We start from the raw sequence: 24886 nt of genomic DNA, 5'->3' as shown, positions 1-24886 counted from the left end.
ACTTATAGGACTATCATACTACTTTACATATCGTAGCTAAATAAGTATTTGGATAGATTTTGGTTCTGGACATTACCACAATGAATTTAAAATGAAACAACTCAGATGCATGTGAAGTGCAGTTTTTCAGCTTTAATTCAGTGGAACTGAACTAAGAATTTTTAAACATAATCTCTTCATTTCAGGGCCTCAAAAGTCATTGGACAAATTAAATAACTGAACATAAAACATTCATTTCCAATACTTGGTTGAAAACCCGTTGCTGGCAATGACGGTCTGAAGTGTTGAACTCATGAATATCACCAGGGTTTCCTCCTTTTTAATGCTCTGTCAGGCCATTAGGCTTTCAGTTACTGTTTTTTTTTTGTGGGCCTGTCTTTAACAGGTGAAATGCTCACTTGGGTTAAGATCAGGTGACTGACTTGGACATTCAAAAATATTCCACTTCTTTGCTTTAATAAACTTCTGGGTTTCTTAGGCTGCATGTTTTGGGTCATTGTCCATCTGTACTATGAAACACCGCCCAATCGGTTTGAATGCATTAAGCCAAAATCGAGCAGACATTATGTCTCTGAACACCTCATAATTCATTTGGCAGTTTCTGTCCTGTGTCACATCATCAGTAAATACTAGTGTCCCAGCGCCACTGGCAGCCATGCACGCTAGTGCCATCACACTGCCTCCGCTGTATTTTACAGATGATGTGGTGATGATGTGCTTTGCATCATGAGCTGTTCCACGGCTTCTCCGTACTTTTTTCTTGCCATAATTCTGGTAGAGGTTGATCTTGGTTTCATCTGTCCAAAGATTTTTATCCCAGAAGCTTGCTGGCCTTTTTTAGATGTTCAAAAAATGTTCAAAGTCCAATACTTCCAGTACTTTCATGCAGTCTTAAGGTAGACTTGGATATCGCACAGTTGGCTATTGTGGAGGGGTTTCTCTTGACCATGGAAATGCAAGCACCACACCTGAGATCAACTCCAGGAAAACAATAACAATGTGTGTTTTAAAGTCTATTTAGAACATAACATTCAAATTCAAAGAACACACATTTCACACATAAAGACAGAAAACCATTCACACTCACATTCAAGGCTTTGGCCATGTTTGCGAACATATGTAATATTTATTTATAAAATCATGAAGCTTTTCTCTCAGTAATTTGTCTACACTTGAAGAGTTTTAGAAAGCAGTTCTGGAAAATGTTGCGGCCTGTATATACTCTCATTAAATTATATATCAAGCTCATCTTCAAAGAGGTGAACATACCACTCCTAGAATCCCACACAGCATGAGGAAAGGGCCGACATGGGGCATATGTCACTTACTTCAAAGACTGGAGACAGACAGTCCAGCAGTGCAGGTTGGTTTGGCACAGAACAGTTCACCATGTAAGCACTGCACAGAACTGATGAAACAGTTGAACAATAATATTGAGTCTAATTATGTTCCCATGCATGTTGTCTTTTTTTGTCCATGCTGCTAAACTAATTTCTCCTTGTGAGAAAATAAAGTATTGAATTGAATTTTCACCAACTGGTTAAACAGAAATTTATATATATATATAACGATCATGGTTGGCTTGATGATGGAAGGACCCCGTATAATTAAAAGGAAGTATAATCAAGATGTTTTATTAATAATAGCTAGCAGTAAAACATTGCATTAAAGTAACAGATGCACTATTGCTATTAGTTATTATGTACATTACCTATTAGTTACACTTCATAACATAAAGACCAGAAGATTCCTTTTCATGACTTCAGAGTCTGCAGCTTTTCTGGGAAACCAGCTCCAAATTTCCAGCCTTCATGGCCAAGATATACATATTCTCATTAAACAAAGCGCGATGAGGACAAACCACGGGCAAATGATGTGGAGCAGGGTAAACTAAAGGCAGAGCGACTGCTTTGGCTGTATGTGTTTTGAAACAAAGTGCAGATAAACCACAGGTAATGTAATGTACCTCAGTGTGTGACTCAAAAAATGGTGAAGACTGACCACAGCAACGTCAGTATCACACCGGCTGATCACAAGCAAATAAGAGTAACCTGTGAGAAACAGGTGGTGTTTGGTTTCAAAACCTTCTACTAGCCAAGCTATTTATCATTTTATATAACATGTTTATTGAAAAAGTTTTTTTGTCTACTATTTTTTCAGACTTGGTTTAAGTTATATACAATAACAATGCATGCATACTTCTTAATATTAATTTGCTCAGGAACAAATAAAACAGCGAAATAAACTTAACCCAACAGATATAAGTGAATTGTGTCTGGTGGCAGTCAGTGTTTATGTAAGCTGAAAATAAATAATTAAATAAATAACTGAATAACTAATTAAATGTGTCATTAATGAATTAATTAAATTGGGAAATAAATGAATCATTTCATAAATGTTTTAAATGAAATTGCCTGATTTTTAGTTAACTATTTATATATTTATTTTTGTCTATTTTAATTTATTAATCACAAATGTAATTAATGGTCTAATGATGTATTTATTGAATTCATTTTGGCACTTGTGGCCAAACCAACCAGGGTGGGCTCGTTTGGCTTACAGCAGTTCGCCTTGCAAGCAATGCAAAGTGCTGATGAGACAGTACAATAATATTGAGTCAAACTATGTTGCAGCATTTGGTTTGCAATATGAGTTTCACAATAAAACAATTTCAACAATCTCGTACTTCTTAGAAATAATTTGGAATTTAATGAATTTTTATTTCCAATTACAGCTCAGTCCAGAAAAAATGAAATATTCCAGGCAAAACCTCCCACAATTCTTCTGCAGTGATGTGAAAAACTCATTGCTAGATACCATAAATGTTTACTCATCATAATTGTTTTTAAAGTTTTAAACCATGAATTGGTTTTGGTGCAAAAGTGGGGCCTTCCTCTGGTTCCTGTCTTCTGTTTCCACCCACCTGGTGTAATCACACACCTGTTCTTGATATTCTTGTTTGTGGCCAATACTTTTACTGAAGTTTATGTTGACAAAGGGTTCATTATGCAAAATTTTTCAACACAGTCCTCTTGGCTGACATCTGGTGGCCAAAAATATAAATAACAGCTTGAATCTACAACTTGAAATAAACTGCTTCATTGAAATAAACTGCTTCATTATGATTCTGACATAAACGGTAGTAACCAGACTGAAAAGCAGCGCACATTTCGGTGCTTTATTTCTGTGCATTTTTTTCTTGAGATGTCATACACTTTGGATTCTAGCCAATCATTTTACCTTTCCAAGGATAGTAGGCGGGCCCAGGTACGTACGTTCTTTTAGAGCAGAGCTACAGATTAAAAACGCCCAAGGCCAAGCGGTCAAAAGTGTGGCTGTACTTCACAACAAAAGATGCAAACTCAGCAGCCTGCAAGAAGTGCTTTAAGGTGATACTGTGCAAAGGATGTAACACCTCGAATCTGATGAAACACCTGGTGTGTTTTTTTAAAAGCCAAGAAATGGTAAATGGCCTGTATTTGTATAGCGCTTTACTAGTCCCTAAGGACCCCAAAGCACTTTAAACAACCAGTCATCCACCCATTCACACACTGGTGAAGGCAAGCTACATTGTAGCCACAGCCACCCAGGGGCGCACTGACAGAGGGGAGGCTGCCGGACACTGGCGCCACCGGGCCCTCTGACCACCACTGGTAGGCAACGGGTGAAGTGTCTTGCCCAAGGACACAACGACCAAGACTGTCCAAGCCGGGGCTCGAACCGGCAACCTTCCGATTACAAGGCGAACTCCCAACTCTTGAGCCACGATCGCCCCTTTGCACCATGTTTGATAGCTTGCTGAAAGACCTCACACCGAGCACATCTACTGCGGGTGTGGTGCCTGTTATTGTGGTGTAATTGCATTGTACAGTAGATGTTAATGCAGCCGGTAAGTGTAGTTAGGCTGACGGCAGCTAGAGGGCGAGACCGGTATGTTTTGAATAGAATGTTATGTTATGTGGGGAGAAGAATTGTACAGTGGACCCGCGTACAATTGAATAACACGACAGAAATCCTGTACTGATCCATATAACCTCAACTGAACGAACCTGTGTCTGGTGGAGCTTGCGTAAAAATGAGGGGGAGAATGTGGCGGATGAGACTGCACAGAGAGCACCGGCGGGGCCGAGTGCGACATTCAGCATCCAGCCACCGGAGTCCTTCGACTTTTCAAAACCGCAAGAGTCCAAATGGATACGGAGGTTCGAGAGATTCCATCTCACCAGTAATTTGAACGTCAGTTCGGAGGAGAACCAAGTCAACACGTTGATTTACTGCATGGGAGACGAGGAGGACAGCTGAGCAAAGGACAACATATGAGGGGGGTACATGATGGTTTCCAGGCTTTTTTCATTGTGAAGAAGAATGTGATCTACGAGCGTAAATGAGACAGTGGATGCTTTTGTGACTGCACTGTATGTGCTAGCAGAACATTGCAACTATGGAGTGCTACATGATGAGCTGATACGTGACAGGCTCATTTTGGTCTCACGGACAAACGGCTGTCAGAATGCATGCAGCTTGACCCAGATTTGACTTTGCAGAAGGCTATCAACATGGCGAGGCAAAGTGAAGAGGTAAAGCGACAACAATCCTCCTTACGAGCTGACTCTAGAGCTGTGGCTAGCGATGCTAAGTCTGTAGATAGAGTGCACAAAATCAGTCGTAAGCCTGTTAGAACCGAACCTCTCCAGGCTGATAGTCGTCAAGCTAAAACACGTGGATTCCGAGAAGACGGCAAAAAAGGGCCAACCTGTCAGAAATGTGGTGGCGCTCCATCCCATTCAAAGCAGGATTGTCCAGCGAATGAAGGGAAATGCCATGCATGTGGGGAAAAAGGACATTACAGGAGCATATGCAGGGCACCCAAAACCGTGCATGAGGTTGAAGAGGATGAACGTGGTTTGTTCCTAGGCATTTGTTAAGTGTGAGGGTGAGCCGTGGACTGTCGGCTTAAGCATAAACAACAAGAACGTGTCAATTAAAATTGATACGGGCGCTGATGTGACAGTCCTACCCCTTAAGGTGTGTCATGGTGCTGGGTCGTTGACCCAGCGTTTTGTGTTTCATATTATTATTGTCTTCGGTTCTAGTTGATTCTGATGTTGGTATTCTGTGTCCTCCCCTTGTGCCCTGTTCGTGTTGTGGATTTCCTGTTTTATTTTGAAGGTCTGTGTTTGTTGTCACTGTGTTCAGCTTGTATCCTCAGGTCGTCTGTGCTCCCACCTGTATGTCATTTCCTGGTCTCCTTGTTTGTGTGTATATATAGTGGGTGTTGGCCTGTGCTCATTGTCGGCTTGTCTGTGTTCCATGGTGTTTCGTTCCTCTCTCTGCCCCGCACCCCGTTTCTTATGTTCTCAGGTTTGTTATTTGGTTTTCCCAGTTTAGGTTTCTTTAGTCATTTGTCATTTGTCACTGCCAGTTCCGTCACCCCATTACTTGTAAATAAACATCACTTGCATTATCAGTCAACTGCCTGCATTTTGGGTCCTTTTCCTCCAACACCACGCGGCTTGCCTCGGCAGCTGTGACAGTACGAGCCGACCAAACATGGACCCAGCGGCATCCGCACCTTCCGAGGAGCTTCGGGCTTAAATTGACTCTGTTTCGAGGTTGGTTAACCTGTGGCTCGAACCTGAGGGAGAAGGATTTCACCGCACTGTGGAAGCCAGGCTACTAGAGGTGGGAATCACCATACATCCCACGATACGATATTATCACAATACTTAATGCACGATACGATATTATTGCAATTTTTTTTTATATTTTGCGATATTCAGATTCTGTACATAAAGGTAAACTTTATCAATATTCACTTTATCTAATATCAAAGTCTCACACTCAGTCTTTCTCTCATTTCAGTCAGTTTTATTGTTGACAAACTGAACGGTTTGTATTACAGTCTAGTCCAACTTAACTGAATGCAACCATCTGGTACAATTATAGCTATTCTAAACTATGCAATTTATGAAAACTATGCAGCCCCTTCAGCAACTGAAGAATTTGAAAGTAAATTAAAACAAAATATAATTTTACATTAAATAAAAAAGTTTTAAACTTAATTAAAATAAAACATGTCTTAAATTAAAATAAGTAAACTGTCATGTTTATTGCTGCCAAAAAAAAGTTAAACACATTTGGACAGTGAAGGAATGTCAGGATTCTTGCTCAGAAAAAGGATCAACATGCTCTGAAGTCAGAGCACAAAAACCTTTTTTGTAACAAAATATCGATTTCTGCTGTCCCTGTATCGATACATTACTAGCAAACTAAATATCACGATACTACACAGTATCGATTTTTTCCCCCCACCCCTACAGGCTACAGCAATTAATCTCTGCTCACCCCAGGCTACTGGACTCTCTTCACCTGCTCGCACAGGATTTTATCCTCCACGAGCTTCACCTTCACCCTCCAGCTGCTACCGCTTCCCTACCCAGCCCGGCGGTGAATGTTTTGCACGGCCCGCCAGGGAATCTGCGGCCCGGCCCGCCGGATATGGAATTACCCGGCCCATCGGAGCCGTCTCCGAGAAGGAAGCGACGTTCGCGCCGTCGGCCCATCACCCCACAGCCGGATGTTGGGACTTCAGAACTGCCGGCTGTGGTGAGTGGAAAAGACACTTTTTCTGTTTTGCCAGACTTTGTGACTGTTTATTCCGGGGCTGTGTTTTTTGAGTCAGCTGCCCAGCCAGAAGCTCACTTGGCTGCACAGCCAGAAGCTCACTTGGCTGCCCAGCCAGAAGCTCAGTTTGCTGCCCAGCCACAAGCTCAGTTTGCTGCCCAGCCACAAGCTCAGTTTTCTGCCCAACCACAAGCTCAGATAGCTGCCCAGCCACAAGCTCAGATAGCTGCCCAGCCACAAGCCCAGTCATCGTTTCTTTCACTAGCTCAGTCTCCTGTTTCCCCGCTAGTGCAGTCATCTACTCCACCACCTACTCCAACTTCACCACCGTTATCATCTCAACCTTTACTTCAGTCGCCCTCAGCTCAGCAACCTATTCATCACCTCTTGCTCTTGACGAAGGCGGTCGCACTTTTCTCCTCTCCTCCTCTCCCTTAGCTTCCCTGCCTCTTATGTCCTTGTCTAGTCTCATGTTTTTTGTATTACTTTTCCCTGGAACACTCTCTCACAGTCTGTTCTCTAAAACCTAAAAGAGGAATTATGGATTTGATCAACTGGTCCCTAAATGCAATTGACACCCCTTTCTCAACGAGAAGTTTGGGCTTGGGTGAGCCTGAGTGCTGAAGATATCTACCTACCAGTGTTGGGCTGTTAGAACAGCTTTGAAATTCATATGAGCTGTTCGCACTAAAGTAAAAAGCACCAACACCTCATGTGGATACCCTTTCGGCGCCAGCTTCGGTCCCAAGGCTGGAGCCGAACAAAAACACCCTGATAACAACTGTGTTTAGACTGTTCCTTCCCATTCCATGCAAGGCCACCTGGGTTGGCTGGAAGACTGTTTACTTAGCCTGGCAGGGCGAAGGACACTGTCTCAGCTGAACTCTGGACACGCACACACATACATATACACTGATATGCACACACCCATCCCCCCCTTTCCAAACGCCTTCGATGGTGGGTGTCGGTCTGTGCTCGTCGTGGGCTTGTCTGTGTTCCATGGTGTTTCGTTCCCCTCTCTGCGTCTCTCTGCCCCGCACCCCGTTTCTTATGTTCTCAGGTTTGTTATTTGGTTTTCCCAGTTTAGGTTTCTTTAGTCATTTGTCACTGCCAGTTCCGTCACCCCATTACTTGTAAATAAACATCACTTGCATTATCAGTCAACTGCCTGCATTTTGGGTCCTTTTCCTCCAACACCACGCGGCTTGCCTCGGCTGCCGTGATAGTACGAGCCGACCAAACATGGACCCAGCGGCATCCGCACCTTCCGAGGAGCTTCGGGCTTAATTGACACTGATTTCTGGTGGTGGTGGTACTGAAGAAGACAGAAGATGTACGCATATGTGTCGACCTTACACACCTCAATGAGTCTGTGTGCCGAGAGAAGTACATATTGTCATCAAATGTACATATTATTTTTATTTTATTATTTTTTTCAAATACAGTAGAAGACTGAGGAAGTGTCCCCCTATACATGTCGTTTATGCTTTCAACAGAGCATTCTCTATATTTTCTGGACATATGAGCAGTAAATGACGATTTCACAGAGAACATACTTTTACAACCAGTTACTGGACATGCCACAGGTCACCCCTCCACTCTATGCTGTTTTAAGTGAGATATAAGTTCTTTCACTGTGTGACATTGGCGCTCACATAGTGTTGTGGCACATTTTAAGTCTGTAAAAATGGCGCTACCAGCAATAGGGCGTGCAGGTACATTGTGAACCCGATAGAAATGGGCTTTAAAATGTATGCCTGCATTCACTACCGATGCATTTGAAAAAATGATGGGGTTTGTTCCTGTGAACGCGACAATGCAGCACATAACCCCTCAACGTCTTCAGCGTTTTGTTGCAAAAAGAGCACTAAATCATTGTAGCTGTCAACAGCACATTTGTTTTAGGTTACTAACCTCCTATGACCTTATAATAACCACTGCTTGAAAACAGCATGGAAAAAATAGGAGTAGCCTATTGCTCGGTCAGACGCCATTAATACTATTACTGGAAAACATACTCTCATGTATTTTAAGATAACAGAAAATGCAATGTTAGCTTACCAAAACTTTTGCTCATGCTAAAATAGCTGAATATCTCAACGTATACAAATCTCCACCACTCTGCTTGCAGACTGAGCGCGTAATGGCACGAGCCGCCAAGCTTGCTACTCCCGCAATAATTTTAAGTAGTCTAATCAAAGAACAGAAACAAACTCTCAGTGATTTGCCAAGGTAGAGCTTGTGTAGTTTTAAATACTAACACACTTTGGGCATCAAAAAAATAATTATTTGAGCAAATGATTAATTTAACTTTTACTAAATCTGGCTAAAATTGATTGAACGTGGTGCAAAATTAAAGAAATGACTAACATGGAGGAGATGACCAGCTGTCTATTTGAAAGATAATCAGCACAGACTCTAGTCTGGCCCACTGGCCAGCTTTGGAAATTTTAATTTTAACAAGTTTTGGATTTTTCTTCCACTGAAAAAGACCTCCCCCAAAGCCATTCCTACTACACCAAAATAATAACAACTAAATGAAAGAAACATTCCTGTCTTTTCACTGTCTATAAAAAAAACAGGACATTTTCTATGAAACAACAAAAACCTTTCTATTTTATAATTACATGACAATCTGGCCAGTGGGCCGCCATAACTTTTAGGTCATTTTTAACATTTATTTATTACAGTTTAAGACTAAAGACTTATGCTGAATGATTTCATTTATGTACTACAACAGTTTGTCTTTAAAATGTAGAAAAACTGACAAGTACTGTTGAAATTGTACTGTCATATAAAGATATCTCTGATAACTTCCTTACACTGACAGAAATTGTACTGGTCTGTCCCACTTAAAAAGTGGTCTGCATGTGACCAACATTGTAAATGAGTTTGAATGAATTTGTGAAATGTAATACAGATACTTTCTGAATTTAAAAAAAACTAACAAAATATGTAATTTTAACATTATTTTGGTACAGTTTCAGTTGTATGTGTTGACTTTTAAATTACAATTTTTCAGTGTTTATAAAACAGTAAACTGTAAATTCAACAAGGACATTTGATATTTAAAACATATTCCTACTGTAAAATTAACACTTTTATTTGGTTCAGGACTTTACAGGTATATATGTATTATTTACAAAATGTTGATGTAAATTAAACATTGCTTTCTTGTTTTTCTATTTAAACATTTTTGATGTCAAGATTTTACACAATTTTACTGTTAATTTCACAAACATTTTTTACAGTGTAGGCTTCACATAAACATCTACTGCAGAATATTTTTATAAAATCCCAGGCCAGGAAAATTGCCTTCATGTTTTTCTGTGTTTCATCCTCATCTACTTTGACACAAAGGCATCTGCTGTGATGCTTATACCTCTGATGAAGTCTTGCAAGTGTCAGCTTTCTTTTTATAGATATAAAAATATGGAAATGTACTGACGCATGATCTGAAATATAATATTTCTGACTGTCTGAGGCAAAATTTCCCCGATTCAAATCGAATTGAATCGAATCGTATCGATTCAGGACCTTGTGAATTGGAATCTAATCGATTCTAGATATCAGTGATGATACCCAGCCCTAGTACATGCGGCTGTCTTCTTGTTTGATAGAGTGATACCATATATGCCCTATAGCTACAAAAAAGGCTAACATTGTTATCTTTTTACAAAGAAAAACAGCTAAACATGAGAGGTTTTTGGACAAAGTTTGTGTTCTCCATTCTTAAAACACCGGTTCGAGCACCATTTAAGCACCGGTATCGGATAAAACCTAAACGATACCCATCCCTAATTATGATTGCCCCATCTGCAGAGCTGATTTGACAGCTTCTGTTTAAGATCATGTGACGGTTCTGTGGGATATTGGGCTACCGTTCTGGTGCTTTGAACATATATTTTTTGGTGAAAAAATTATGCTATGTCAATTTGATTAATAAATCATTTTGATGAATACAATTGTGTGTTCTCCTTTTGCTTGTGTCTTCTTGATGTTTTTTTTCTTAATAAAAATCCAAAAAACAATTTGAATGTAATCTATACAACACAATCTTACAATAGGCTGGAAGTATGCTTGTGCTCCATGTGATTATATAATTCATTAATCAAGCTTTATTAACAGACTTAAGTTCATGATTATACAAAAGAAAAAAAAGCACAATATATAAAACCAACCAAATATTAACTTTCGTAAAAGTGCTTTAAAAGTGCAAACACCTGCAGTTCCAAACATCTGAAAAAACGTCTTACAACCCCCTCTGGCTATTTTAAAAAGGATTCTCATTGCATCATTGTATGTGACATGCAACTTCGGCATGCTACATTGTGTGTAAGATGACCACAGGGGGGCAGTATAGAATGGTGTGCAATATGCTTCAAACCAGGTGTTTCCAACTCCAATTAGTCCAGAGCTACTGTTCTGCAGCTTTGGATCCATCCCTACTCCAACACAGCTGAATCAAATGGTTGAATTACCTCTTCAGCATACCATAAAGTTTGGCAAAGGCATGGTAACAAGACCAATCATGTAGATCCTAAGATTTTCAGTGTGATGACCATGGTGGTGAGAATTCGAATGGAATAAATCAGAGCATTGTTATATCCCAAGATCAAAGTTGACCACAAACCCCCCCCCCCCCCCCCCCCCAAAGCACACTGAGTAATATATCATATGAAAATGCCTGTAGAGAACTGTGCAAAACATAGTTTTTCCCAATCACAATGACGCAATAAATGTAGCAAAATCACACAGTACATGAAAACATCTTAACCCTTTAAAACCATCCGTGTCATATTTCCTACATGAGTTTGGGGGGTTTTGAAACTTCTGCATCGTCAGCGTGAAATAAATTGGAATTTTTTTTTCTAAGCATTAAAATAACAAACAAATGCAGGATGTAGCAAATATGACACAAATGAAAATTATACTGAATTTAATATTTAAGATTTTTTAAAAATGTCATCAATAGAGTCAATAAACAGTCCATTTTCAAAAACAAAAAAAGGATCCTCTAGTGTGGTTCAGGCTCTAAAGGAATTTTACAGCTTATAGAAGCAAACAATTTCAGCCAAAATGGGTGAAGATAATAAAATACACCATAGTGTGGGGGTTGCACACTATGAGTGCTTTTGTTTTATTATTTAATTTTATTTTAATTTTGAATCCTTTTGAGTAATTTAGCACCAAACATCAAATACAGAAAACTGCTGCTATAGAAGATGTATGTATAGGGTTCACAAGAACTCAATATAAAACGATCATCAGTTAAGATGCTTTTACACAGCTTAGAATATTTGTAAGATTTATTATCTGGACTTTAAAATATCTTGATTTAATTGTCTTATTGGTTCACAAAGTCATTGAAATTTAAGACAGATGAAGGGCTTTGTTGGAAAACAGGGCTCTGCTATATATTTATTTGCATAACTGGCATACTAAAAAGACAAAACATACAATACAAAGAGTTTAAAGAACAGACAAGCTAAAAAGTTAAATTAGGCCGCATTGTATGAAACCACCCAGATAATGATGATGGTAATGAAGCTGACTGTTATGAAGATGATGTAAAGGATGAACAGCAGGCGGTCTATGATTAAACCTATCTGGATCCATTCCTCTGTGCTCAGGCTTTTGCTCAGATGCTTCTCCAACTGAAGGTGGATAGCCTGGAGGCCTCTGCCCAGGCTCCTCAGCTCTTGCAGGGTTTTGTCCTCACCCAGTGGCCCCTTCTTCTCCAGAGTCTTGGATTCCTCTGTCACTGGAGAGTAGATTGGCATTTCTATTGAGCGGAGACAAGTCAGAAGATTATGTCAGCTTTGACATTTTTTTAAGAATTTGCATATCCTGATCTTGTTTCCTACCCTGTGTGACTGGATTTTGGATCACTGTGTCGTTCCGATCTCTGGGCTTTGGAGGAAGGCATACTAGTCGACCCAGGATTTTAAGAAAAAGCACTCTGATCCAGCGAGGAGCTCGAGAATAGTTAGAGGAACCGTGCAGGAAGCTTGTAACGACAATAGTTTCCAGTAGACTGCCCACCATCATAGTCAGGCACATAGACAGGAAAACATCTATAAAAATGATAGTGGAATAATAATTAATGTTTACATTTTACAGACAAATACAAGTTAAATCCAGACAAAATATTTAAAAATTAAAATCATGAATATTTTTGGTCTATTCAGAGGAATGGAGACAAGCCGTAAACTATTTAAGAAATATCCTCAGCCCCTGTCAGCTCAGTGACAAAAATTGTCACAGTTGACGCTTTAATCTGCCAGACTGCAGCTGCACCTTATGTACATTTTGTAGTATTCATTCCACCTCATTCATTTCTGTATTTTATGTATATAAGTTTAGATTCGTTATTTATAGTTGGTTTACACAGCTTTGTGTATGTATGTGTATATATAGACGTGTGTGTGTGTGTGTGTGTGTGTGTGTGTGTGTGTGTGTGTGTGTGTGTGTGATTTACATTGCTGTGCTTGAGAGCCACCATCTATCGGAACCAAATTCCCTGTATGTGTCTGCACATATACTTGGCCAATAAACACGATTCTGATTCTGATTCTGATTCTGATCTATGAGACTGTGACTCAACTGCTCTCAAAAATTTTGTGTGTTGTAATGCATATATTGATTTTCCTAAATCTCGAGTCTGACATATTTGTTATTCATTATTAATAATAAGAATAATTAAAAAGACCCAAACTAACACTGAAACTAATTTAATTTAATAACAATTAAATTAAAACTAAACATTTTCATATAATAAGAACTAAACTGAAATGTGCAGACCTAGAAACACATAGCTGAAACAAAATAGCCAAAAATAACTGTGCAGTATAACCAAAAACCTGGCACTTTGTTAATGATTAGATATGATGAATTGTACTTTTTAAAGGTAAACTTTGGCTGGTATTGGCCAGAGGGGCTGATGGTGCGATATGGCAGCCTCGCTTCTGTCAGTCTGCCCCAGGGCAGCTGTGGCTACAACTGTAAATGGTAAATGGCCTGCATTTGTATAGCGCTTTTCTAGTCCATAGGACCCCAAAGCGCTTCACACTACATTCAGTCATTCACCCATTCATTCACACACTGGCGATAGCAAGCTACATTGTAGCTGCCCTGGGGCGCACTGACAGAGGCGAGGCTGCCGGACACAGGCGCCACCAGACCCTCTGACCACCACCAGTAGGCAAACACGGGGTTAGTATCTTGCCCAATGATATTTGGCATGCAGCCAGGATGCAGCCTGGGATCGAACCACCGACCTTCTGATTAGTGGCTGACCTGCTCTGCCACCTGAGCTACTGTAGCTGCCTCCACCAGCGTGTGAATGTGAGAGTGAATCAATAGTGGAATTGTAAAGCGCTTTGGGTGCCTTGAAAAGCGCTATATAAATGCTATCCATTATCATTATTATTATTACTTTTAAGAATATATTATACATCGTTTTCTTTCTCACATGTAGCTTCATCATTACATTATGGTAGTTATACTGTTAAATCTCTAGGTAGGTCAGAACAAGCAACCCTTTTGTATTTGGGCCAAAAAGTCACATTGGGACGAAATGTATACCAAACCAGACAATGTAAACACACTTATGAGAGGTATGGCATTTCCAGTAACAGGCAGCAGGTCATTCATTATGAGCAGGAAGACGGTGTAGCCCAGGATTAGTGTCATCTTGAACAAAGACCGGTCGACTTCATTGGGAGGCAAGATGAAGCTGAAGAGGTCCACAGTGATGAGGAAGCAGCTGGGGAGCAGGAGGTTCACTACGTACAGCATGGCCTGGCGCCGCAATGAGATCTGCAGCAAAGTGAGAACTTAACACTAAGGACGGTGCTGATGTTCCTGGGTGTTTTTGATGTTTTTAGAACTTTTAGATGTATTTGATTTAAATGTTCTATAGATCCTAAGTTCCTCTGATATACTAACTGAACAGTTAAATATCTGATAATGAAGAGAAAACTCTTGTTTCGGATTACTTTCTAAAAGCCTTTGCCTTTGTGTCCTCCGTTTTCTTATAGTATGAATAATTAAATCATACAATAACATTATAGTTTTACAGTGTAAGAGTGTCTTACATGGAAGCGAATTTCATCATAAAAGCCCGATGCTGTAGATGGTAGTGTGTATTTCTTTGCTGTAATTCCAATTAATTCCCATTCACCCATCGTTTCCATCCTTGATTTAGAGTATTCAAACATCCTCTCTGGAGTCTCTGTCAGATAAAGCTGCAGAGCATTACCTGCATGGAAAATAGTCAATTTGTCAGACAAGACTATTCATATTAATGTCAGTGAAATAATTTTACTGTATTATAAACTAAACCATTCATTTCATAGGACAGACTGTGAAAGATCCTCATGAACTTACTCTTGAGTGTGAATGAGTTGAAGGTTAAAGTGCAGTTCTGAATGTCAAATGGAAACAAGTAGATGTCAAGCCTGCAGGAGGTGACAGCTTTGACAGGCTGTGAATCACTCACAATGCCATTAGAAAGCACGTAGGTATATGGGACGTTTGGAGCAGTGTTTTCATCCATGCTGCAGGAAGATGAAAGACATAACATTTAGAAACACAAGCACCTGTATGCTGATAGAGCCCTCATTATTAAAATTAAGTTTACTCAGATAGCTACATGGCAGAAATAGAAAATGTATGAAGAAAGGGCTTACAGTTGATATGTAGAGTGCCGCCTAATATTAAGTATGACTGCTAAGTGTTAACTTGTCTGCTTCATTCTGTCTGCTAAATATTGTAGGAGGCAGATCAAAAAGATTATACCTTCATATAGTGGATAGCAGTCTTACCAAGCCGCTCTATTATCCTATCCACACTATTGTTATGTTATTCCACTGACATCAGTTGGACACCTATGTGAATCGCTACCTTATAGTAGTGGAGGGGTTTGTGTGTCCTACTGATCCCAGGGGTTATGCTGTCAGGGAGCTTTGTCCCCTCGCATGGCAAATTGGTCCTGGGTGAGGGATCACACAAAGAGAAGAGCCTTCAGAAGACCCTTATGTGTACACGACCAAAGGAACCATTCACCCTGCTTGGGATGGAGTTACTATCCTAGCTCAGGACCACTTTGCTCGGACTAGAGCCGCTACTTCTCCATGTTGATGTCAAGGTGCTGGGTCTGGTGACCCAGTGTTTGTGTTTTTGTTAAATATTCTTTGTTTATTGTTGTTCTTGGTTTTGGTTATCTTAATTTCTTAAGCTCTCAGGAATCTTAGCGCTCCCTCCCTCAGTGTTCATCTTAGCCTGTGTTTAGTTTCTGTTCCCGTGTCCCACGTTTCATGTCTACTCTCCCCTGTCTCTGTGTTCCCTGTGTCTCCCCAGTCAGCCGTGTCTCCATGTCGCAGTTTGTACTCTTGCCTCTGTGCTTCACGTTCACTCTGTTTTCTCTGTCAGCCTTGCCTCCTTGTCAAGTCTGCGTCTCTGCACCTGTCTTTTGTTTCCTGTTTTACTTTGATAGTCTTGTGTCCTGCATTCACTGTTTTGAGTTTTGCTTCCCCTTCGTCTCGTTATGTCAGATTAGTCCCAGCTGTTTCCCTCCTGTTTTCCATTCCCTCTTTACTCCCTGGTGTATTTAAGCCCTGTGTTTTCCTCATGTTGTTAACCATGATGTACCTCTGTGCTGCGTGTGTTTCTTCTGTACTCCCACGTTAAGTTTCCTAGTTTCTTAGCTTTTTAGTTTGAGTTTCATGATTCTAGTTTCTTGTTTTTGGTTTTGTTTTTTGTATCAGTGTTGGAGTTTTTCCAGCAATAAAGGTGCTGTTTTGGGTTTACTCCCCCGTGTATAAGTCCTGCATTTGGGTCTGTCACACAGCAAACTACGACAGTTGAAAGGAGCCAGTTATGATGGTCAGGCATTTGATAAGGATGCGTCCTGGTGAGGTGTGCTTGACACATCTCAATGGGAGGAGGTCCCGGGGAAGACCCAGGACAAGCTGGAAAGATTATTTTTCTTGACTGGCCTGGGAATGCCTCGTTGTTCCCCTAACTAATCTGGAGGAGGTGGCTTGGGAGAGAAATCTGAGCTTCTCTGCTGATGCTGCTGACCCCGCGACCAGATAAGAGCAAGAAAATGGATAGATGGAAATTAGTTAGGGGTGGCTGTAGCTCAGGTGGCAGAGCAGGTCAGCCACTAATCAGAAGGTCGGTAGTTCGATCCCAGGCTGCCTCCTGGCTGCATGCCAAATATCCTTGGGCAAGATACTAACCCCGTGTTTGCCTACTGGTGGTGGTCAGAGGGACCGGTGGCGCCAGTGTCCGGCAGCCTCGCCTCTGTCAGTGCGCCCCAGGGCAGCTGTGGCTACAATGTAGCTTGCCATCGCCAGTGTGTGAATGTAGTGTGAAGCGCTTTGGGGTCCTTAGGGACTAGAAAAGCGCTATACAAATACAGGCCATTTACCATTTAGTTGGAGTCACAACTCAAATATTTCCTGACAATAGTATGCACAGAGACCATGCCTTTCTACTTTCACCTGTATGCACCTTCTCCATTTTTGTTTTTGCTGCTTAGTAAAGTTAGCGCTTTATTGGCTAATGATGTGTCAGGCTAGGTCTCAAGATCACACATATACATAAAAAAGAAATGATCTTAATCTGCGAATTATTGAAGATGGCACTTACATTTCATTGATTACAATATCTGGTACCCAGAGATTTGTTCTTGGAATTGAAATCCGAGTAGTTCCACAGTTTTCTGGGTCCCACTTGGTGAATTCATTTTCCCATTGCTGCAACACAAACCATGCAGATGTAAACATAAACACAATATAAAACCTGCTGGCTACCATTTAAAAACTCGAGATAATTAAATTTAAAAGGGAACCCCAAAAACTTTTCTTTTATCTTAACACTTTTATGTCACTAATGGGTTTGCCTATTTGCTGCCCAAAAAGATTTCAAGGGCAAAACTTAAACTTTCATCTATAAAAACATTTTTTTATGCATAGATATGGGTAGAAATCAGCTGTTTCATTATTGCTTGAAAATGTACTATGAAAAAACTGCTTACAATATCTGGCCATAGAAATGTTGTGAGGAGCTGGGCTTTCTCATCCTGAAAAAGAAGATTTTAATTTATTTATTCTCAAAAAAATAGAAAATTGCCCTCATGGAAAATTGCTTTTGACCATTTTATGCTCTTAATGTTGTACAGTATGCAGAAAAGCGCATGCACATGATCTAATAATGAAATGGTTTCATGGTAACAAAGGTGTCATTTACCACTCCCAAAATGCCAAACACAGTTAAGAAAAGGCCAACGTTAGTGACTGTTGTTATGTTCACCACAGGTCGAATGGCGTTCAGGTTGAAGACTGGCGAAAGAGCCTCCAGCACTGACGGTGTATCAGGGTTGGAGCAGTTCAGTATGGTGGAGCTGTACTGAGCTACGAGGGAAAGAAGAAATGTGCCCTTATGATGTCGCAGCAAATACCTTTGTCTGAACGCCCACAATTACAACTCTGGCAAACGCGACCCAAATACGAGTGAGGCATCATGTATATCTACATTTATCTAAATCTAAACTTGACTTTATCAAGTTTCAAATTTGAATTTCAGTTTTTAATCTAAAAGTAAAATCTTTAAAATCTAGACAGGAATGAATTGGACAACATGGTCCATAACATTTCTGGCTAAATGTGTATTTTAGACAATTTTTGGCTGCTAGGACCTCATGTTTCCTCTTCCTTAAATATTTATAAGACTAGCTAACTGTCAGTGTGAGTGGCGCTGACAAAGTGAACAAGTCAAGTACAACAACCTTAAATTAAAAAAAAATCCTCCAATACAAAACATGTACACTTTATCCTTTAATAGGTGTTATAATCGGACTATAGGAAATCACATTTGCAGTTCGGAATTTCAACAGGTATAACATCATTTTGTAATAAGATTATTTTTTAATAAGATGTCTGACACTGTAGATTATGCACATAAAATAGGCGGTATAGTGCAAATAATAACACAGTTTGATGAACCATTACAATGCGTCATTTATATGTTTAAATACTATTTAGTATTTTGGATAGTGACTGTGAGAAAATCAACACATCAACAATTAATTACACAGGAGATTCAAATAATCAGTAATATAAGAATTAGTTATTTTTTAATAATATAAATAAATGTGTATTTGTACATTATAGGAACTTACCATGCATGAGCAGAGAGATGAAGATTAATAGAAGCTTTGAAGGCCTGACTTTCAGCGAGCAGCACTGAAAACATTAAAACTGTGGTTGTCAGTTTGAGTGGTGTGATAGTGGCGTGGGAATCTTTTTAAAGACAGTCATTACAGGTCATTAAAAAAATCAACGTTCAAATCGAACCTAACTGTTAAACCTTGACGTTGTTAAATATTTCTTCATCTTAGATCTGTTAAACATCTGGTATGAAATTTATGCAAACCTTCCTTGTATGCCCACAATGTAAAAGCAGGTTTATATCTTTTATCTGTTAGATATACACAATCAACAGTAGTTACAAGTGTGAATAATGAATGAGGTGTATCTTGGTCTTGAAACTGATGTTTTAGATTACTTGGGTTAAGTACCACACTGCAATATGGTTTAATCATCATTGTATTCTTAAGTTGCAGATAAAATTAGATTTTGTAACTGGTAACACTGTGTAAACATATTATTGATATAATCTCAGGAAATACAGAAATATCTGTTGGAGTTTTCAATAAGAGGGAGAGCCTCTGTTTTCATGATATCACAACATTATTTTTTCATGTTTTTCCAGTCTTAAAAACAGATTAAATATCCAAGGCTTCATCCTAAAAGACCATAAAGGTTGGCAAACATATTTACAATATATTTTTTGTACACTCAAAATAGATAAATATTTGAATACCTGCATCCAGTCCTCTGAGCCTTGGTTGACTTGCCGGTGGATGTCTTGGAGGTCCTTGCCCCCTTTCTTTAGCTCCTGCACAGCCCCGTCCTCCACTGCTGGCCCATTTTTCTCTTGAGGCCCTTCGTAATCTTCAATATTTTCCACAGCAGTCGTGGTCTTAAGGTCTATTTCTAAATCAATGAGAGAAAAAGTATCAGAATCAGAATCTTTAGTGCCATAATGCTAATAGCACAACAAAATTATGTGCTACTCCATTCAGTGCAAAGCAAGGGAAGCAAACAATCAGTTTAACTATTGAAAAAATACATAAATAAAAAATAAAAAATATGTTCTGAAAATCAATATTGTATAAACAGTATAGAAATATAAACAAATAGATAGGTACATGTGTGGTTAATTGAGTCATTATTGATTGCACAGGTTGTGAAGAGAACATATCAATGTTCAGTTATTGTTTATTATTTACAATCACAACAGCCCCTCAATATGTGCCGTTTATTTTGGTTTTTATTGTCCTGTGCTGCCTTCCTGTGGAGTAGTTCATGTGCCGAGGATTGTTTGATTTAGGTCTTTTTTTTTTTTTACAACTTTGCAAAATAAATTATTTTGAACTCTGTAAAATCAATTATTTCTTTTATCCTGAATTTCCTCATGCTACTGATTGTTAACCACTTCAAAGCGACTTAAAAACTACATACCCGAAGCTCTTGATTTCTTATTCATTGGTGCCATGGAAACAAGAAATCCCAGAAATTGTGTGAGGACTCGGATCCAGTGAAGGACGGGAGAGAAGTCAGCAGACCCACACAGCAGGTTGGTGATGGGGTTTATTTGTCGCAAACTGGCCACCATCAGAGGCAGGCAGATGGAAAAAAAAACACCTACAGAGAGACAACGGTGTGTGCTGAGGCCCAGAAACAATACAGATTTACAATGTCGCAGCCCAATTGACTGAATTTGTGCGTGTGCCTGGGCATAAGCATTAAATACTGTTGGCATGGAAACCTGTTCCATGTAAGATTACATATTTTTCTCTATACTGTAATTTTTTACACACTCTAGAAGAATGTTCCCAGTCCAGTTTCTATTCAAACACAACTGTAGCCAGTTTCAAGAAATCAGTGTAAACTTTTTGTTGAGTGTTACTCACATATGAGGGGTATGGTGTTTCCAGTGCCCGGCAGCAGGTCATTCATGATCAGCGGGAAGACGGTATAGCTGAGGATGAGGGTCATCTTGAAAGCGGACCTGTCCACACTATGTGGAAAGCAGCTGAGGAACAGGACGTTTACCATATACTTAGTGGCCCGGCACCTCAATCTGATCTGTGGAAAGAAAAGAAGAGATAACTGAGGTACTCTTAAGCTGTGAACCATGCTTGTCATTACCTGGTACATGAATGTTTGCTATATAACTGTATAATTCAGGATTTAGACTGAATTTATATTTTTAGGTGTGTTTTAATTTTGCAATAATGTTAAAGATTTAAAAAATATAGGGAAAAAATTACAACATAGCTTTGATTTTATCTTACTATTTATTGTAGCTTCTCATTAGAATCAACTTACATGAAATTTAAACTCATCAGCACATAAACCATCACTGTTAATATCATTCTCTGTTGCTTTATCTGAGGTGATATCCAGTAGCTCCCATTCACACATGGTGGCCATCAAACTCTTGGAGACTATTGCCTTTATTTCTGCAGGTCTTCCAAGAAAAATCTTTATGTCCCTCGCTATGCGGGGAAGAAAAGTGAAGAGAAAAATGCTGACTTTAGTCAGAGCTCACTTAAAACCCACATTCAATTTAGATATAATTAAAAAGGGTGAAACTGATATGCATAAGTGTTAAATGTTCTTACCAAAGTGCAAGTAGGGGTTGAAGGGGTTGCAGTTTTGTATGTTAAAGGAGACGGTGCAGATATCAAGGTTACAAGAGCTGACAACCTTGACAGGTAGACCGTCATCCCCCGTACTATTACTACACAGGGAACAGGGTGTTTTTTTGTGAATAGATGTGTGAAATGAGGACATGGCATAAATTAAAAGCACCGTTGATGTTGACAAACAACCCCAACAATAACCCCATTATGTCACAGCGAAAAACTAAAACTAAATTATTTTGTAAAAATACTTCTTGATGTGTCTTTTTGCACAATATTCAGGAGAACAATTTTCAAAATCCAAAAATTCAACATTCTCAAATCCCGGGATTAGATTTAGGGTTTTTAATTAAGTGTAATCATATTCTCTTGTTTGCATATAAGTTAGATTTGTAATTTCAAGACAAAGGCACAGAGGATTTGTGGCATTTACAACAACAGAGTATCCCACATAATGCTGAAACATTCATTTTAGTTTCTAGATGTCTGCTCTTTTGGAAATACTTGTGCGGAGTTTGAGATAAAGAGTAAATGATTTTGTACTTACAGCTCGTTGATTACAGGCTCTGGAACACACAATTTGGTTCCGGGGAGATGTAGTAGCTCAGTACGCCACTGAAATGGGTCCCAACTGACAAACTCATTGATCCAAGACTAAAACAACAAAATTGGTATCAGCACAAATAGTAAGCAAACCCCTGCATGGCTACTAAAATTATTGCAGTACATAGTGCAATAATAAGTGAGGAGAAGTTCAGCCTTTTCATCCTGGAAGACCAGAACAAAAAGTCTCTACCACAGAAAACACAGAAAGCCTCTCTTTGAAGAAGTTTGAACTAGTTTGTGACAGTCCTTCAACTCAAGAGTTTCAGATACAATAGATACCAAAATATAAAATATGCATACACACTGTTGGGAAGCACTAATGACATCGTAAATAAGCTCATGTGACAGGTGACATACCGCTCCTAGTATCTCACACAGAGCGAAGAAAGTGCTGACATCGGTGGAATTTGTCATTTTCTCCACAGACCATATGTCACTTACTTCAAAGACTGGAGACAGACACTCCAGCAGGGCAGGTTTGTCTGGTGCAGAGCAGTTCACCATGTAAGCACTGCAAAGAGCTGATGAGGCAACAAAATCATGAATCTGAGTGTAATTACGTTGTAGTGTTTGGCTTGCAATGGGATTTGGCTGAAGTGAATTCAGTAGTTGTCAATTCAATTGTCTCTCTCCAGATTTAATGCTCATACTTTTACTATATTTAACGTCATTGATTAACTACTGAACACACTGTTGTTAAAACTGAAACTCAAACACTTTCATTGTGCTTAACAAAACACATACCTGTCTTGAAGATCAAAATCATGGTTGGCCTGAGTGACGGAAGAAGCTCCTGTAATCGCAATCAGGAGGATTTATGGATAAAAAATGGTAATAACATTTTGGATTCAAGTAACAGATATGCACTATTATTAGTATTTAACTTCAGCAGTAACACTTGTGACAATGTAACGAGAAAAAATTCCTTACCATAATGTTGCGAGTGAAAGTGTTGTATTCCAGCTGTTTTTTGAATGGAAACTGTTTTATTTGGTATACTACAGAATAATCATCTCCTTAAATAATTGCCACATTTAAAAAAAAAAAATTGTTGACAGCTGTATTAGTCAGCAGCAGCAGAGCAAAGGTGTGTCTGCTGGTTATCTGGGAAACTTACTCTTGCAAGACTAAACTGCGAAGATATACATACTGTCACTAAACAAAGCGTGATGTGGACAAACATTGGGCAAATGATGCGGAGCAGAAGGCAGGACAGCTGCTTTGCTTGTAGGTGTTTTCATACAAAGCACAGATAAACCACAGGTAATGTAAGGTACCTCAGTGTGTGACTTGAAAATGCTGAGGACTGACCACAGTAGCATCAGTGTCACACATGCCCATCACAGGCAAATCAGAGAAACCTGTGACAAGCAGGTGTTAGTCTGCCAAACAAGCTTTTATTATTTTATGTAACATGTTTTTTTTTTTTTTAAATAAATTAAAATTCACCCATTCGATGAGAACAAAGAAATAACCTGAGATGATACTACTACTACTACTACTAATAAAACAAAATTCCTCATGTCATCTTGGCTATACTTGCTTTGATTATAATCACTTTCTGTGTTTCTGCGTCACTACTACGTCAAATTCTCTGTTGAATTTAAAATGTAATTTTCTTTTCTCCTTTATGAGTTATGTATCAAGATACTTTGTATCAGGTCGGATTTTTAGTCCAACTGTGGAAATTTTCGATATGTGATCATAATGCACCACAACAAGATTCCCAGCCTAAGCGTTACTTTGTTTGTTTATCAGTGAGCAGAAAAGTGTTAACAGACTAAATTATATTCTAGTAATTAATTTAACTATAACACTATTATACCTATACTGCAGTAGCATGGCTACAAGCTATAAAACATAATATTAAGCCTATTACTTTTCCATATACATTTAATGACTGTCTTCCTAACTGTGATGGAGAACTTGCAACATTTTAAATAAAATACATATTGGGATCATATCAACATATCAGATTCTTATATTTGTTGCAATATCTGTTTTGTTTTTTTGATTGATGATAGTTTGATTTCTTACTCCACAAAGTAAAAGCCACCAAGAATTCATTGTGCTCCTGATTATTTAGTTTTTAGTTTAGCTTCAGAGCTACTGAGTGGACAGATGTGTAAAATTTCACACAGTTCTCTGCTTGGATGATATGATACCTCATAGACATCCAGTATTTCAATGAAATTTTCAACAACTTTTACACTCAGTCAGATTTACAGATGTTGTCTAGCAAGATAAGTATTTATTCATAATCAAACCTCATGATAAATATCGGCATGAACTACATGATCTATAAATGCTACATCAGTACATGTTAAAAAAAAAAAGTGACCTGTCCTGAAGCATCATATCAATATCGCCTTTGTCATTTAATTTACTAAACACTGAAACTCCTAATATTTGTAAAAATATTTTTTTTAAAAATACTGGGGGAAAGTGTTTAGAGTGTGCTTGAATGTCTTAAGACTATACTCACAGTTCACCATACTTGGAGTGAATATCCTATATAGCCGGAGGCTGGGACTTCCGGGTGATGCGTGGCAGCACAATGGACGCATAGTCACTGAGCTCTGTTCCAACTGAACTAAATTGCGGCCTCCAGACTTGAAAGTAATAACGTCAGCCCTTTCAAAAAGGGATGAAAAAGGGAAAATCTAAAAGAGGACAGAAAAACACTAACCAATCAAAGACTGAGGAGGCAAAGATCCAAAAAAGAATGGAACCACACGACAAGGAAGATGGCGGCTGCTTGCTACCTAGCCACGAGTCAGCGTTGCCTGAGTTAGGAGGAGATAGCATCATCCTCCGGGAGATCGCAAAAGTGTCCAAGGAGCTTGGCAGCTTTAAAGATAAAGTCCAAGAATC

At 39.2% G+C, this 24886-nt stretch overlaps 1 protein-coding gene across 1 annotated transcript; it reads right to left on the bottom strand.

Annotated features, from left to right (window-relative positions):
- Positions 1–11946: 11946 nt before the first annotated feature.
- On the bottom strand, positions 11947–22778 carry LOC112436007 (5-hydroxytryptamine receptor 3C-like). The gene is made up of 12 exons (XM_024805123.2): positions 22757–22778; positions 22454–22533; positions 20672–20846; positions 19519–19685; positions 18815–18878; positions 17884–18047; positions 17284–17390; positions 15016–15185; positions 14724–14887; positions 14235–14445; positions 12492–12701; positions 11947–12409 (listed from the first exon to the last, which is right to left on the bottom strand). Exons 1-12 carry the CDS (start codon positions 22776–22778, stop codon positions 12126–12128), a joined length of 1818 nt encoding a protein of 605 aa, XP_024660891.2. The 3' UTR covers positions 11947–12125.
- Positions 22779–24886: the final 2108 nt, after the last annotated feature.

This window comes from Maylandia zebra, linkage group LG15, assembly GCF_041146795.1.
Source record: "Maylandia zebra isolate NMK-2024a linkage group LG15, Mzebra_GT3a, whole genome shotgun sequence".
Lineage (NCBI taxonomy): Eukaryota > Metazoa > Chordata > Actinopteri > Cichliformes > Cichlidae > Maylandia > Maylandia zebra.
This window is presented reverse-complemented; position numbering and strand designations above follow the sequence as displayed.

Excerpts from the sequence above, each read along its gene's own strand:
- LOC112436007 (XM_024805123.2), bottom strand. The coding sequence starts at position 22,778 with ATGATTTTGATCTTCAAGACAG. Across the intron at positions 19,686-20,671 it reads AAACACCATACCCCTCATAT|ACCTTAAGACCACGACTGCT; the intron begins GTGAGTAACACT and ends ATTTAGAAATAG. Across the intron at positions 14,446-14,723 it reads ATGATGAAATTCGCTTCCAT|ATCTCATTGCGGCGCCAGGC; the intron begins GTAAGACACTCT and ends ACTTTGCTGCAG.